Source organism: Mya arenaria, chromosome 4 (assembly GCF_026914265.1).
Source record: "Mya arenaria isolate MELC-2E11 chromosome 4, ASM2691426v1".
NCBI lineage: Eukaryota > Metazoa > Mollusca > Bivalvia > Myida > Myidae > Mya > Mya arenaria.
In genome coordinates, this window is record NC_069125.1 from 16,233,120 (window position 1) to 16,248,164 (window position 15,045).

General features: G+C 36.3%; 1 protein-coding gene across 1 annotated transcript; it reads right to left on the reverse strand.

Moving 5' to 3' along the window:
* Positions 1 to 2,043: 2,043 nt before the first annotated feature.
* LOC128231852 (F-box only protein 31-like) lies at positions 2,044 to 12,148 on the reverse strand. The gene is made up of 9 exons (XM_052945079.1): positions 12,001 to 12,148; positions 11,363 to 11,422; positions 10,983 to 11,059; positions 10,184 to 10,348; positions 9,576 to 9,650; positions 8,834 to 8,922; positions 7,938 to 8,109; positions 7,395 to 7,624; positions 2,044 to 4,961 (listed from the first exon to the last, which is right to left on the reverse strand). The coding sequence occupies exons 1-9, from the start codon at positions 12,146 to 12,148 to the stop codon at positions 4,793 to 4,795; spliced, it is 1,185 nt and encodes a 394-aa protein (XP_052801039.1). The 3' UTR covers positions 2,044 to 4,792.
* Between the last annotated feature and the right edge of the window lie 2,897 nt (positions 12,149 to 15,045).

Sequence of the window (15,045 nt, forward strand, 5' to 3'; positions counted from 1 at the left end):
CAGGAGATAAGTGGTAGCGTCATGCCCACGGGATAACTTAGTCATGGGGAAGTTGGGAACGCTGAGATAGTAGGTCGTTGTAACGGGATAACTTAGTCCTGGGAACACTGGGAACGCTGAGATAGTAAGTCGTTGCCACGAGATAACTTAGTCGTGGTAACGCTGAGATAGTAAGTCGTTGCCACGAGATAACTTAGTCGTGGTAACGCTGAGATAGTAAGTCGTTGCCACGAAGTAACTTAGTCGTGGTTACGCTGAGATAGTAAGTCGTTGCCACTAGATAACTTAGTCGTGGTAACGCTGAGATAGTAAGTCGTTGTCACGAAGTAACTTAGTCGTGGTAACGCTGAGATAGTAAGTCGTTGTCACGAAGTAACTTAGTCGTGGTAACGCTGAGATAGTAAGTCGTTGTCACGAAGTAACTTAGTCGTGGTAACGCTGAGATAGTAAGTCGTTGCCACGGAATAACTTAGTCGTGGTAACGCTGTGATAGTAAGTCGTTGCCACGGAATAACTTAGTCCTGGGAACGCTGTGATAGTAAGTCGTTGCCACGGAATAACTTAGTCATGGAAACGCTGGGATAGTAAGTCGTTGCCACGGAATAACTTAGTCATGGAAACGCTGAGATAATAAGTCGTTGCCACGGAATAACTTAGTTCTGGGAACGCTGGGATAGTAAGTCGTTGCCACGGAATAACTTAGTCATGGAAACGCTGAGATAGTAAGTCGTTGCCACGGAATAACTTAGTCATGGAAACGCTGAGATAGTAAGTCGTTGCCACGGAATAACTTAGTCATGGAAACGCTGGGATAGTAAGTCGTTGCCACGGAATAACTTAGTCATGGAAACGCTGGGATAGTAAGTCGTTGCCACGGAATAACTTAGTCATGGAAACGCTGAGATAGTAAGTCGTTGCCACGGAATAACTTAGTCATGGAAACGCTGGGATAGTAAGTCGTTGCCACGGAATAACTTAGTCATGGAAACGCTGGGATAGTAAGTCGTTGGCACGGAATAACTTAGTCATGGAAACGCTGAGATAGTAAATCGTTGCCACGATATAGCTTATTCGTGGGAATGAGATAGTAAATAAGTTTTGGCCGGCAGATAAACATTGTTTTACAAAAGTCACATCGATGCAACCATAGTTTCAAGATAAACTACTCAATTTATTATTATACTACTAGGTATGTTTTCCTGTTTGTCTATCTTGATTTTTCTTTCACTTTTCTTTGTTTCCGGTGCTTTCTGTAAGAATTATCAGTTTTGTTCATAACACTAATTTGTTTTCCCTTGGTTTCTGTACTTTTAGCTATGCAATTTGGTTGTTTCCGCGAAAATAACTCGCTTAATGTAAAAAGTGTTGGCTTTCACACGAGATTGTGCTTTTTGCCATGCTTTTCGGGGGGTTCCGTGCTTTTCCTTGCTTTTTGGTGTCTAGTCATACCCCTTTTAAATGATATAGAATCTTGTTTTTAAATATTATTTAATTAGAAAATTTTGCAAGATGAAAATAAGTACGGGCATCATTTCACCCCAGAAGAACAATTCACATAAACATGTAGGAACAATTCAAAAGAAACGAGTCGGTGTACATGTGTTTTGTAGCCAAAATATTCTTCTCATTAGAATGGATTTATTGATAAATTACAACTATAAAGATATAAAGGACATGACAAAGTTGTGTTAATGGGAGGTGGAAACAAAACACGAGTTTTCAGTTCATATTTATTTCAATACCGCATAAGTTATGGAGAACTGATATGTATTAATTTAAGAGTACACAGAGCTGTAAGAAATAGCAGATGCGTTGGGGGGGGGGGGCATCCGGCGCGTGTCCCTCCATCCCCCCCCCCCACAAAAAGACACCATTTTGGGCTAAACATTGTTAAAATGTTTAGATGGGAATATCCCCCCCGTCAACATTTTAAACCAAATATATTTCGGAGACAGAGGCAGAGGCGCCAGTCAAAAGGTTACGCCCCTTAATCATTACGCCCCCCCCCCCCACTAACGTCAATTCCTATAACCGCCCCTGGTATGTATGCACATCCAAAGAAGAACATCCCAAATATCATAGGATTCCATGATTGGTTTCAAAAAGCCGCTACGTAAATAACTTGGTTCTCAAAATATATTCAATACGCAAGTCTGTCAGTCCATAAACTACTTTACAATACCATAAATTCTAAACCTCTGGTTATAATTATGTTAGAAACCTTCTACTTATTTGTCATTAATACAAAAGATCTTTATTGCACTTGAACACGTTCATAGTTTGTTTCAATGCTGTACCTAGTATTAGAACAATAATGCAAAAGAAAAACATGGTCGAGCGTAAAAAAAAATTGTAGGAACAATATTGTTTTGGTAACTTATTTATGACGTTATTTTTAATTAAAACAAAAATATTTTCATCGTGTGAGATTGCCTTTTAGACTGCGGTAAGTTTTAAAACCATTATCAATACAATGATACCTACACGTTTATCAAAATCAATGAAACCATTTAAAACACATTTGAAGGAAAACATGGTGTTGGGCTTAATTCGAAAACAGTAAAAATGGTGACTCAACCAATGTATAAAACTCGTTCAAAATAAAAGCTAAACAATTTTATTTAAATATGCAATTTACGGTAACATTTAAATCATTTATATAACTATTAATATAACATACTAAGTATAAGAATAAGTAATGTGTTCCGTATATTTGCTTATTACTTTGCAAAGAACTTGTCCAGATAATGTCTCCTGAATATCAAGCAGAAAATATTTTAAATACAATACTTCGAGATAACGAACATTCGATATAACCGAAGTACCAAAAGTGTATAACTTCACTGAGAAAAAATCGAAAAAAGTTCGACATAACTAGAACATCGAGCTAACAGAGTTCGACATAGCGAGTTTAGGCTGAATATTCAGAAACGCCCCGACCGGGACTCGGACACGCAACCCCTTCGACGGACACGCTCAAAGCTATAACATAAGAATACCTTAAATCCCCCCATAAAAAATAATAAGCATATAATATATCACAGACACCCCTTTTCCCCAAACATGGTACTAAAAGATTCTGGCAAAGATGGACATGAAATTAATCGTTTTAACCAATAACTAATAAGCCACGATGTATAAAGGGTAGCAGATGTCATGCTTGAAGGTACAATTTAAATCCTTATATACCATTTATGAAGACAATACTATTTTTTCAAAGCGCAGCATTCGATAACCTATGCCCCACCCCATCCCAACTAGAGCATGTTAGAAAAAATGCTAAGTAAGAGTGAAAGAATTAGAAATGAACAAAGTAAATAGGAAACATACAAGGGAAAATATCAATGTAGGTTAAAGGTCGCAAAATACCTCCCATTTGTTTCAGATTAATATCAACGACAGTTTTTATTGGAAAATAAATCGAAGTAAAATGGGAGATTACTTTGAAATAATGGGTCCAATCGTTATAATTATTGCATAATTTACAAGTTGTCATTGTAATTTATTAATGTTATGAGCTTAATAGAATTCTATTCAGTAGTCATTGATTAAGACCTTTGACGCCCCTTTCTATGTTCAAAGCTTAAATAATTAAATTCCCAATTCCTTTCAGTAGTTTCTGAGTTATGCTTTAGACAACTTTGTTTGAATAGAAGCGAAGAACAGGGGGAGGGGGTAACTTTTGTTAGTATGTGTCCTAGCGTTAAAGCTGCACTCTCACAGATTGAACGTTTTGACAACTTTTTTATTTTTTGTCTTGGAACGAGCCAATTTTTGCGAAAATACATGGAAACCAGTAATATAAGACTGCTGACAAAAATTAGATCGCAGTTTGAATGTTTTATGCTTTTTTCTTAAACCGTTAGTAACGGTTTAAACAATAAAACATTAATTTTCGAACGGAAATAATGAAAATCTGCGATCTGGTCTTTTATCATTGGTTTGCAGATATTAACGCAAAAATTTGCTCATTCCAAGATAAAAAAATAAAAAAAAAAGTTGTAAAAAGGGTAAATCTGTGAGATTGCAGATTTAAGCACAACTTCCCATTGCCATATATCAATGTGCAGATCAAAATAATTTCTTCTATTCGTTTAAGAGCGATGTTTCAGCCAAACTTCCTCTGAAGACAATCAAAGAAGGGAGATAACTGCAAAATTGCCCAACAGTTGAAATGTCTACGTGGTGTACAATTCAATGTAGTTACATATAAATGATCGAATGTTGAATTTATTGCTCTTGAAAAGTTTCCAAATAATGCCCTTGACACAATCTACTATAACATATTGAACTAGGGGATATAACTTTGCAACAAAGTATCCAAGAGGTATAATTATTACAAGATGCACAACTTCATACTTCCATCAATAAATGGTCCAAGTTTCAAGCAATTTCATCATGTCAATTCTGAGCTCTGCTGTGGACATATATTGTTTGAAGAAAAAGAAGGAGAATAAGATCAAGAATAAGAATAAAGATAAACTACAGTTTAGCTCCCTTTGTCGAAAGTAGGGTACATTTGACTCTCTTTATCGAAAGGGAGTATATGAAAATAATATGTCACAGACATTTTCATACATGGAAACGCACATATTCTCATCAGCATTTCTAAAAATAAAACTCTTTTCCCACATTAACCTCATGTAAATTTTCAGAAATATGTAACATGTATAGTATATAAAAATGGAGTCAAATAATTGTTTTTTTTAGATATTGCTATGACCACAAAACTGCAAATAAACATGTCCAAACGTTCCTGAGAAAGCTCCACGTATATTCGCAAGTGAAAAGGTCATCGCTCGTAGGTTTCAAACTGCTCCTTGACTTTAACGTACAGGGAAAAGTGATGAAGGCCAATCCACATAACTCCAAACATGTCCTCATTGAAAACCATGAAATGCACGGGGATTTGTTGGGGGTCAGTGTAGCCAGTGGGTGACACGGTGCCCAGGGCATGGTATCTGCGGATTAAGAGAAAAATAATTGGTTTTGTATTCGTATAATGGAAACCAATGGCAAAACAAGTTATAACAACATAACGCTCATGACGCATTTTGACACTGTGTTACGCAATATTGTACTTATTAAGGTTAGAGACCACTAAATAAATAAAATACATGAGAAGAAAGTACCACTTGTGTATTACACACTCAATAACGTTCGAAACAAGAGCTGTCGTAAGACAGCACCCTCGACTAAGCCGCTTTGACTTAGAAGAGAATTCCATAACGATGTATTATGTGCCTGTCAAAAGCAATAAAACAATCAAATTAAAAAGTGAACAAGAATCGCGATGTGACAAAACCAGGTTTTAAATGATTGGCAGAAGAGATTCAGTTTCAACTGCTTTCTTCTATGTTTTTTGTAACAGTGACCTTGATCCTAAGGACCCCAAACACACATCCAAGGAAGTCATCCATAAATTCTTCCTACATATCAAGTTTAGTCACAGTATGTCAACCATAACTGAAACAGTAATCTATTTTTAGAAACAGTGACCTTGACCCTAGGGGCCAAAGGCAGTCCATGAAAGCTCTGCATAAACTTGACCTATATACCAAGTTTGGTCACACTATGTCAACCCTTACTTGAGTTATTCAGGGGCCATATTTTGGATAAAAGATAATATGGAGTTATGTAACCTCATTGTGTGATGGTCCTGAACAACTGTGTGAAGTATTAAGTCAACTGAATGAAGGATATTGCACTTATAAGTGAAAATCCCAACTTGCCCTTAAACTTTAACCGAAGTCAATCAGGGGCCATAACTTGTATGAAGGATAATATGGAGTTATGTAACCTCATTGTGTGATGGTCCTGAACAACTGTGTTAAGTATTAAGTCAATTGAACGAAGGGTATAGAGTAATTAATAAATATCCCAACCTGCCCTAAAACTTTAACCTTAGTTCCATAGTCAATCAGGGGCCATCATTTGTATAAAGGATAATATGGAGTTTTCTAACCTCATTATGTGATGGCCCTGAACAACTGTGTGAAGTATTGAGTCAATTGAAGGAAGGGTATTGGACGTATAAGTGAAAATCCCAACATGCCGTAACACTTTAACCGGACGCCGACGCCGGGCCGAGTAGTATAGCCCTCCTTATTCTTCGAATAGTCGATCTAAAAAGGTAGGTTTCTTAAAAAAGATAAAATTGGATGAACGTAACCACTATGCAAGTGACAACATCCGGTGAAGGAGAAAAATTAATGCTGTGAAAATGTATACAAAAAATATCAAGTAGATCCAGCATGTTCAGCAAATTACTTAAATCACAAGCCATTTAGCTTAGTAACAAACAAAGATGTCATGTAGCAAATGTTCTGTGATGGTATAACCATGCTTTGAATCAATGTCATTTGTGATAAAAGAAAAAAGTTCGACTTTGATGAAATCTGCCCTCTTAAGGCGCCTTATAAATATATGCATTAATAAAAAATAATAATTAATAGCTACGTGGCTACTAATTAACCAGTTAAACAAGCGCCAAAATATCGCTTGTATTGTTTTATATGTACACAAATCATATTTGTTTTCGTTTTAAAAAATAAGTCTAATGAGTTTAACAGGATCATTTTAAATTGTGCGCCTTTAAAGGGAGTCGCGCATGTGTTGGGACTAAAAACTATTTCTCCCGGTAATGCATCTGAAAACAAGTATTTTATCATAATTTTACTCTATGATATCGAAATACAGAATCCTTAACCACAATACAACTAGAACTTATATAAAACGATAGATGTGTTGACCTTCCAACAATACACTGATAACATCATGTGATAATGATCATGTGATAATGTCAATCGACCAATCATGCAACAACGAACAGCTCATAGTCGTTATTAGCATTAATGAAAATTGTGGTATTCAAAGTCGAGATTTTAGCAAATATTAACACTTGCTTAAGGGTTCCAGCTTTTGGTATCCTAGTTTTTACACTCCTTATGATTTGCCACACTTAATTTCATCGTACATAAAACTGCATTTTACAAAAACATGAGCGAGTCTCTTTAAAATGACGCTCTTACTCAAAAGCAATACATACACATATATAAAAACATAAATTTCATGTGATAAGCCTTTAACTACTTCCTTCATTTATGAAAATATTATCACTGATAACAAGATTGTAACCATGTATTTGATAGCTGAAAACGCAACCATATTAATCATTGGTGAGTGCTAAAAGGTTGACTGTGATCTGCTGTCCTGTCATAACTTTGAAATATCGGCTACACCTTTCCTTTGAATTAAACTTAGTATTTTTCATAAAAGCCATCGATTTCGACATTTATTTATCCTTTCTGGTATATTAAAACAATTGTATTAAATGTGGTAAATCTTATTTGGGAGTAAGAGTACATCTTTAAGAACTGATTAATATCTAATACCTGCATAAACAAAACGTGGGTGGATCGAAACCATCGGTTTGGCCAAAGTTTGTAGGATCATGAAACGGCTGTCTGAATGTATCACAATCTTCTCCCAGAATCGGGGGCGGGTCATCTGGGCTTAGTGCACGGATACTGGCATGTGACTGCTGTTGCTCTGCAGTCAACACCATTGGTTTCTGTAGATTGACCTCTATACTTACCTCTCCCGCGGGAACATTGCTGTCACCCTGCAAAGTAAATTATCATGTACAAACAAATTCAAATACGAGTTAAACTCACTGAGGTGTTAATCACTTAGCAGTTGTTTTCCTTAACAAACACTTAAATGCGAAATTGAAAAGTTTGGTTTCCATCATATTTTTAAATGGTTGTCAACAATAGAACTTTTTATGATGTTGAATCAATTTTACAAGCATTGTGTCCGCAATTCACATAAAATTATTTGTTTCGATATCTGACCCTGTTAAGCATGAACGATTTATAACTTGATAACCACTTACGTGATTATACTTGTTAATTAAATTTGAAAAGTCATGTCACCGATATTTTTGATGCTAACGCCTTCTGTTTCTCCATGTCGTACGTCAACAATAACAGTTCCGTGCCGTGTGCACTGTACATCCCTTTAAACAAGCCGGGTCCAATAGGAAATTGGGAACCAAAAGGACGTGTGATAGCAGGCATGCGCAGTCTTTCAAATACTTGTTTTGACCTGAAAGAAAATTGACTAGAATTAGGAAAAACGATAATACAGGATTAATTGCTTCCTGACCGTTATTCATATTGAAATGATCTGAACTGATGCCTTGAAGCAGTTTGCTTTGCATATTGCACATGCTCCTGCTATCAGGGTGAGAAATCACGTGACTTCAACGGGGTTCTCACATGGGTCACCACGGGTCAAAACCGATGTAAACAAACAAGTAAGTGACGTTAATTTCTAAATAACTCGTTTGACAGAAAAGATATGAAAATATTTCTGAACCTTAAAAAGACTATGTTTTTTTCTGTCTCTACTCGTGTATTTTTTTTTTAATTTCCTTGTATTTTAAGAATGCAATCCTTGGCCAAAATGTATTGACGCAATTTTGTAGAACTGTGGTATATTTCGGTACTGGTACCCAGCTAGTAGATTAGTCCAAGGGAGATAACCAGGAACCAGGACCTGGGAAGAGGGGAGGCGAATCCGAGGCATGAGGCTCGGAGCATGCTTGCGGTAGTCCAAGGTAAAAAGCCACTTTCTTAGACGAATATACGGGTTATGCAGATACATTTAGAAAAGGTAATTGTCCCAAATAACCTATGCTAATTGGTTTATTAAAGTAAGCTGAAAAACACCACAGAACGATGCAAAGATGTCTGCGCCGTGAAACCTTGGCCAATTTATTGGCCTGAACAATACATATGGTTGAAAGTAGGAGATGTTCCTGACTTACTGGACTATCTCCTTGAATCGTTGGTCTGTAAGGCTGTTCATCCCATGCATACCCCGCAAGTCACACTCTGCGCGAAACCGCCGCAATACCTATAAAGTAGGGGTAAGTTTATTCAATATTACACAGTGGCGGATGCGAGGTCAAGCTGTAAGACACTTGACTGTCAACTTAATAATCGTAGATCGTAGGATCCCCCCGCTTCACAACTAAAACACTTATCGTTTTATGGGAGGGACGTTTAATGGGAGTCCAGTGTGATACCTGCTCTAAACCTATGTACGTTTATAAACAAGGGTAGCTCTAACCAAGGTTACATTCTGCATGTGCATTGTGCCCCACATTCTATCAACAAGACTTAAAACTAACACGGTTAAAATATAAACAGGCCGAGGAACAGCGGATTAAATGTTATAAAATGTGGGTTAAGCTGGTTTATTAAACATTTAAAATACTGTACACTTGCTTTCTACTAGCCAACACCCTACACATATGTGCTACCTTCTATGCATTTAACTATTTTGTCAACTTCATTATTTGAAAGTAGAACTTAGTTATACAATGCAATCTACTTGCCAACATACTACATATAAGTGATGTCTTATATGCATCAAGCTTTTTAGTCATTTTCTTTAATCTAAAGTGGAACTTCGGTATACAAAGTTATTACGGAACACCAAAGAGTGGAACTTAAAACGGATATTATTAATATTGTTTAGAATTTAGATAAAACTGAATCTTTTACCTCTTCAATCTGACCCCTATCTGGGTGTGAAGAATCACCGAGTTGTACATGAAAACTGTCTCCATTGACATCTTCCTGAATTGTAACTGTTAATTGTAGGATACACTCACAAACAAGATATGTTGTAGCTACGAACACTAATGAGACAATTTAAAAATTAATATTTCATATCGCATAATTCCTTTAAACTCATTCGAAGCTCCTCGGCCACTTTTATCGAAAACAACCTCAGATGTATTTGGACGGTTTACATACTCAAAGAGCGTTACGTTTTAAGTCCAATGCAATAGATCGCGTAGTTATTTTATTTAGCAGTTAAACTTTATGACTTAACTCTTGGAAAACTTTTTTATGTTTGCAATTATACACTTCACTGGCAATCAAATTAATCTTAGGTATGCATTAACACGTTAAAACACTAAATTAAATTAATAATATAATTCAAAAAATTACGAACTACTCAAACTGATACATCCGAGGTTATTTTCGATAAAAATGGCCGAGGAGTTCCGAATGCTTTAAACCAAACAAAATAATGTCCTAAAAAGAAAATCTTTACGAAAGTGAAAGAATATACTGAAAAAAAAACGTATTAATTACACGGGTACCTTTTCAATAGTACACGTTACGTCAACGTCAAGATGACGTCGATACCATGTAACGTTGACATTGCCATCAACGAAACTAATGCTAAACAGCCGAATTCTCTCCAAATTGTCTCTTATGTCTTTTTTACCAAAATACTCGTACGCCACTATTCGACCTTTTTCGTACTGAAATCAACAAATATTTGTTATGTTTTAAAGCAGTTTTAATGTACTCTTACAAAGCAAATTGTTGACAGGATTGTATTGGTTAACAAAATGTTGCATTTGCTAAAATAAAGATTACAAACACTGATTATTTATTGTTTATATCATTGACTCTGCATTGGACGTTTTAACATACATCATTTGAGTGAATGAAGTAGCTGAAGATACATATGTCATTGACTTTCAACTAGAGGCTATTAGAACTGAGCAGTGTTTTTCCCTCACCAGTCTGGTAATAGGGCGATGGGAAAGGCTGGTGTGTGTGGGGGGGGGGGGCTTTGTGATTGGGAAAAATGTGTTATCTTCGCTAAAAATGAGAATTCTATTTCATCTTAAAACGAACAAGAATGCTTTAAAATATATTTCATACACAAACTATGTTAGTGACCATTGTTTTAAAACATAGGTTTTCAAAACATAAAAGTTGGAAAAAATGTATGTTTGAATATTCGAATTGGGTCGACTTTCGGTCCCGAGTTGGCCCGGAAAAAACACTCCAAAAGCAAGCAATGGTGCGAAAGAGCCTCACAATAGGATTGAAATAAGAACTTTTACAAGCGTAAAAGACTACTCGAAGTAGGAATTATTCACTCACAGTTATATGCACCAATCCGCCATAGCAATCTGTTCTTCTCCTTTTAAGTCCAAGAAGAAATCCGTAGTTATTTAGAACTGGAATTAGAAAAAAAATATACATTGATATCAACGTCTGTATACACTATATTCCATATGAACAGCCGCTTCAGAGTCTTTGACGATTTCTGTTTTGGCGACTCTACGCTACGTGTAGGGGAGCATAATGAATGTCCAAATGTAAAAAGTTCCCATTATTAATATTGTGGCTAAATACAAGTTTTTTTTTCATATAACTATACTATATAACTGCGAGGTCATTTTGTACTGTACAATAATGTTGATATAATGGCACTTAACAACTTAATATGAGATTTAAATTTACATAAACAGTACACGTACCCTTCGAATAAACTTCTCTAAATGAACACGACCAGCCTTCAACATCGGTAAACTTGAACTCTGAAATGTCAAAGTAAATTAATATCGTAATTTACATCCAACATTCTTGATGTGATACGGCTTAAACATATTTATTTCAAAGTTACATGATATACACAATTTGAGCACAATCAATGGATTAGTATATCTACGGTATTGTAATACCACATGAAAAACAGACAAGTGATGTATGCTCACATAAAAATAATAACAAAACGGAAAAGTAAGCTTTGAAACTTATACTATGGCTCACTTTCTTATGTCAATTCAGTGCAGTATTTATTGACAACTAATACAGTTACACTGACAAAAATAAACTGTAAATAGCATTGATGGTTGATAACAAAAGTTACTACTAACTAGATAAGACGTTGACCTGTTGGCCATCAGAAGCCATTTATTCCAAAGTATGATTTATACTGTGTAGCTCTTTTAACATATATACATTTTTAAGACTAAGATAAAGAATAAAAGTATTTTTTATCGAATCAGCGATCTCATAATGATGTAGTATGCTGTGAAAATACAATTCCAATATGTATCCGAAATATTTATATCCGAATTCATGATAACTTTAGTAAACAAACACGTTTACTTGCCTTTTAAACATCGCTGCTGCCACAATATTCCGCTATTTGATAAATCTCGCAATAAAGTGCAAGATAGAGAAATTCTAGCTAAATCCTTTCCCTTTAAATATGACAAAATAAACGTCAAAACCTCCGGTGGAAGATCTGTCAAATTCATTTTTCCGCGAGAGTTACCTCCCTTATTTTGTCGGTATATTTGTGAGTTGTATAAATCGACTTGTAGAAAATGTAATTAGTATAATAATCAAAGAATGCACGGCAATGTATAAATGTTGCAATAAATAACGGTTATACTTTTGTTTAATAGTAGTGTACGGGTTGACATTTAAAACAATACTAGCATAGATTATATAGATTAGTATACGTATAAACTAAAAACGCACAAAGTTTAAACGGTTATCGATCGCATTCCCCAGATGAAACGATGGTTTGTGATAATACTATTGAAGGGACTCGTTCACAGAGACTCGTTCACAGATGTTATGTAAGTAACGATTGATTGGAATTGAATTAGTTTAATCACACTTATAAATAAACAGCAATTGGCAGATGTGTATGTATGTATTTCTTTAGACATTGCGGTCAAGGATAACCCGTGAAAGTGCAAGCACTTATTTCCAACGGGGTCCTTAAGGGACAGCACGCTGAAGAGACAGTGGTGGGATACAAGGAAGTCCGGGTGCGATACCCTAGCTCTTTTTCGAAGAGACCCCTTGGTTCTTTTACGTGCTCGGTGTAAAGCACCGATACACGGGGTACCACTTCCCTGGGTAAAACCAGTACTGATAACACCACTTTTCCAAGCACTACCCTTTAAAAGCCAAGCGCCAGGCAAGGGAGCTACTTGTACCAGTTTTTAACGTAATTTGGTATGACGCGGCCACGGGTCGAACCCACGACCTCCCGCTCCGTAGGCGGAGCTTAACCACTAGGCCACGGAGACGGTTAAGTTAGAACCAAATAATTGTACATATTGGACGGATTCTTTTACGATTTCTTTAACGGTAAATTCTTTACGAACGAAATATCTCTTTTTGAACGTCCATTAGTTTAAACGTATATAATACATACCTGGGAGTTCATAAGAAATCGATGTCCGGCCTAAAATAGGTAGACGAGTTCCCGTAATAGGAAATAATAGGAAACAATCCTGGATTGCTGAGTTAAATAGACTTGAATGAAACTTTTAATTACTACAATAAAGTATTATGTTTAAATAGAAATTTCAGGATTTCTTCTTCATGAATCAAATCAAGACACTGAAAGGACGAACAAGTTTGTCGCCTTTATCCCCACGTATTTGCAGTGGCCTATGGACATTTATTATAGAGATAGTCTAATACTCTTTCTGTATCTTTTAATATGTAAACTATCAGTATTTAGCGGATGAAAGACTCAACATGCGAAATTTTATATATATATATATATATATATATATATATATATATATATATATATATATATATATATATATATATATATATATATATATATATATATATATATCACGAGGATAAGAATAATCGGCATCATCTATCCTTGCACCACATGCACATATTGTTTATAGTTCAGTGCAAGACTGTCATGGCGTTCACTTCGGTTGTGGATGGTGTACTATATACGTTTAAATGGTATCAGTAACTCCCTTAAATAATGCTCGAAATGAGATATTAATACGGGGAAACTTGGAGTACTACGGCGCCACCAATGTAAGTGGACGTTGTATGACAATATGGGGAACAAGCATGAATGAAATACAAAAGAATGCACAAGCTGATCACAGCCAAATCATTATTAAATGGAATACATCGAAACCCACCTCACTACATTTAAACACTATTTTCGGTTGAGGAAAGAGGCACAAAATCCTGGACCCCACCCAATCCCTAGATACTTCAGAACTGCCTCTGATGTTATTGTTAATTTGACATGAGATAGAAGTGACAGCAATTCGCAGTCAAAACCAGACATTGGAAGACTTGAAGAAACAGAGTGAGATACAAGAGATCCGGGTGCGATACCCTAGCTCTTTGCGAAGAGACCTCTTGGTTCTTTAACGTGCTCGGTGTAAAGCACCGATACACGGGATACAACTTTCCTGGGTTGAACCAGTGCTGAGTACACCACTTTTCCAAGCACTACCCTTTAAATGTCCGTAGGCGGACGCCTTGACCACTAGGCCACGGAGATGGTACTGCCTCTGATGTGACCTCTCATCTCATTTAAATACGCATTGTAAACTCGTGATGACACGGCGGCAAACTAAATGTACAAAAAACTTTATAAACTCGAATTAAAAGAATAAAAATCTTTGTTCTTTAATAATCACTCTTTCAATTCAATTTTCGTTCGTCAACCGCACACATCTGATAACGGCAGGTTTCACCAATCCGTTCAAAATACTCCAAATTTCCCTTTACCGTGACCACACAACAGCAATCGTTACAACTGGGCCATCTCCGGCAAACTTAACTCGGCCATCTCCGGCAAGCTTAAATCGGTTATCTCCGCCAATCTTAATTCGGCCATCACCGGCAACTTTACTGGATCATCTCCGGCAAACTTAACTCGGCCATCTCCGGCAAACTTAACTCGGCCATCTCCGGCAAACTTAACTCGGCCATCTCCGGCAAGCTTAACTCGGTTATCTCCGCCAAACTTAATTCGGCCATCACCGGCAACTTTACTGGATCATCTCCGGCAAACTTAACTCGGCCATCTCCGGCAATCTTAGGGAAAGACCTCGTTTATAGGCTTCAAGATACGTAAATGTGATGCGGTCGCCGGCGACTGACTCAATTATTATGACGTTCATAAGACGAATTCGACAACGTAACGTAGACAATGTACTGAAATTAATGGTGTCGATTCGTGTCTAAATTATGCTTTAAATAAACATGAAATATGATTAAAATTAAAAGAAAAATAGCTTGGTACTCTTCGCCATGCGTTCAATTAAATATATCATAGATGCCGAAATGACGGACTAATTTTAAGACCGGCTATTATTTCTGTTGGATATTGGTCGAGGTGTTCCGATTTCTGTAAACAGTG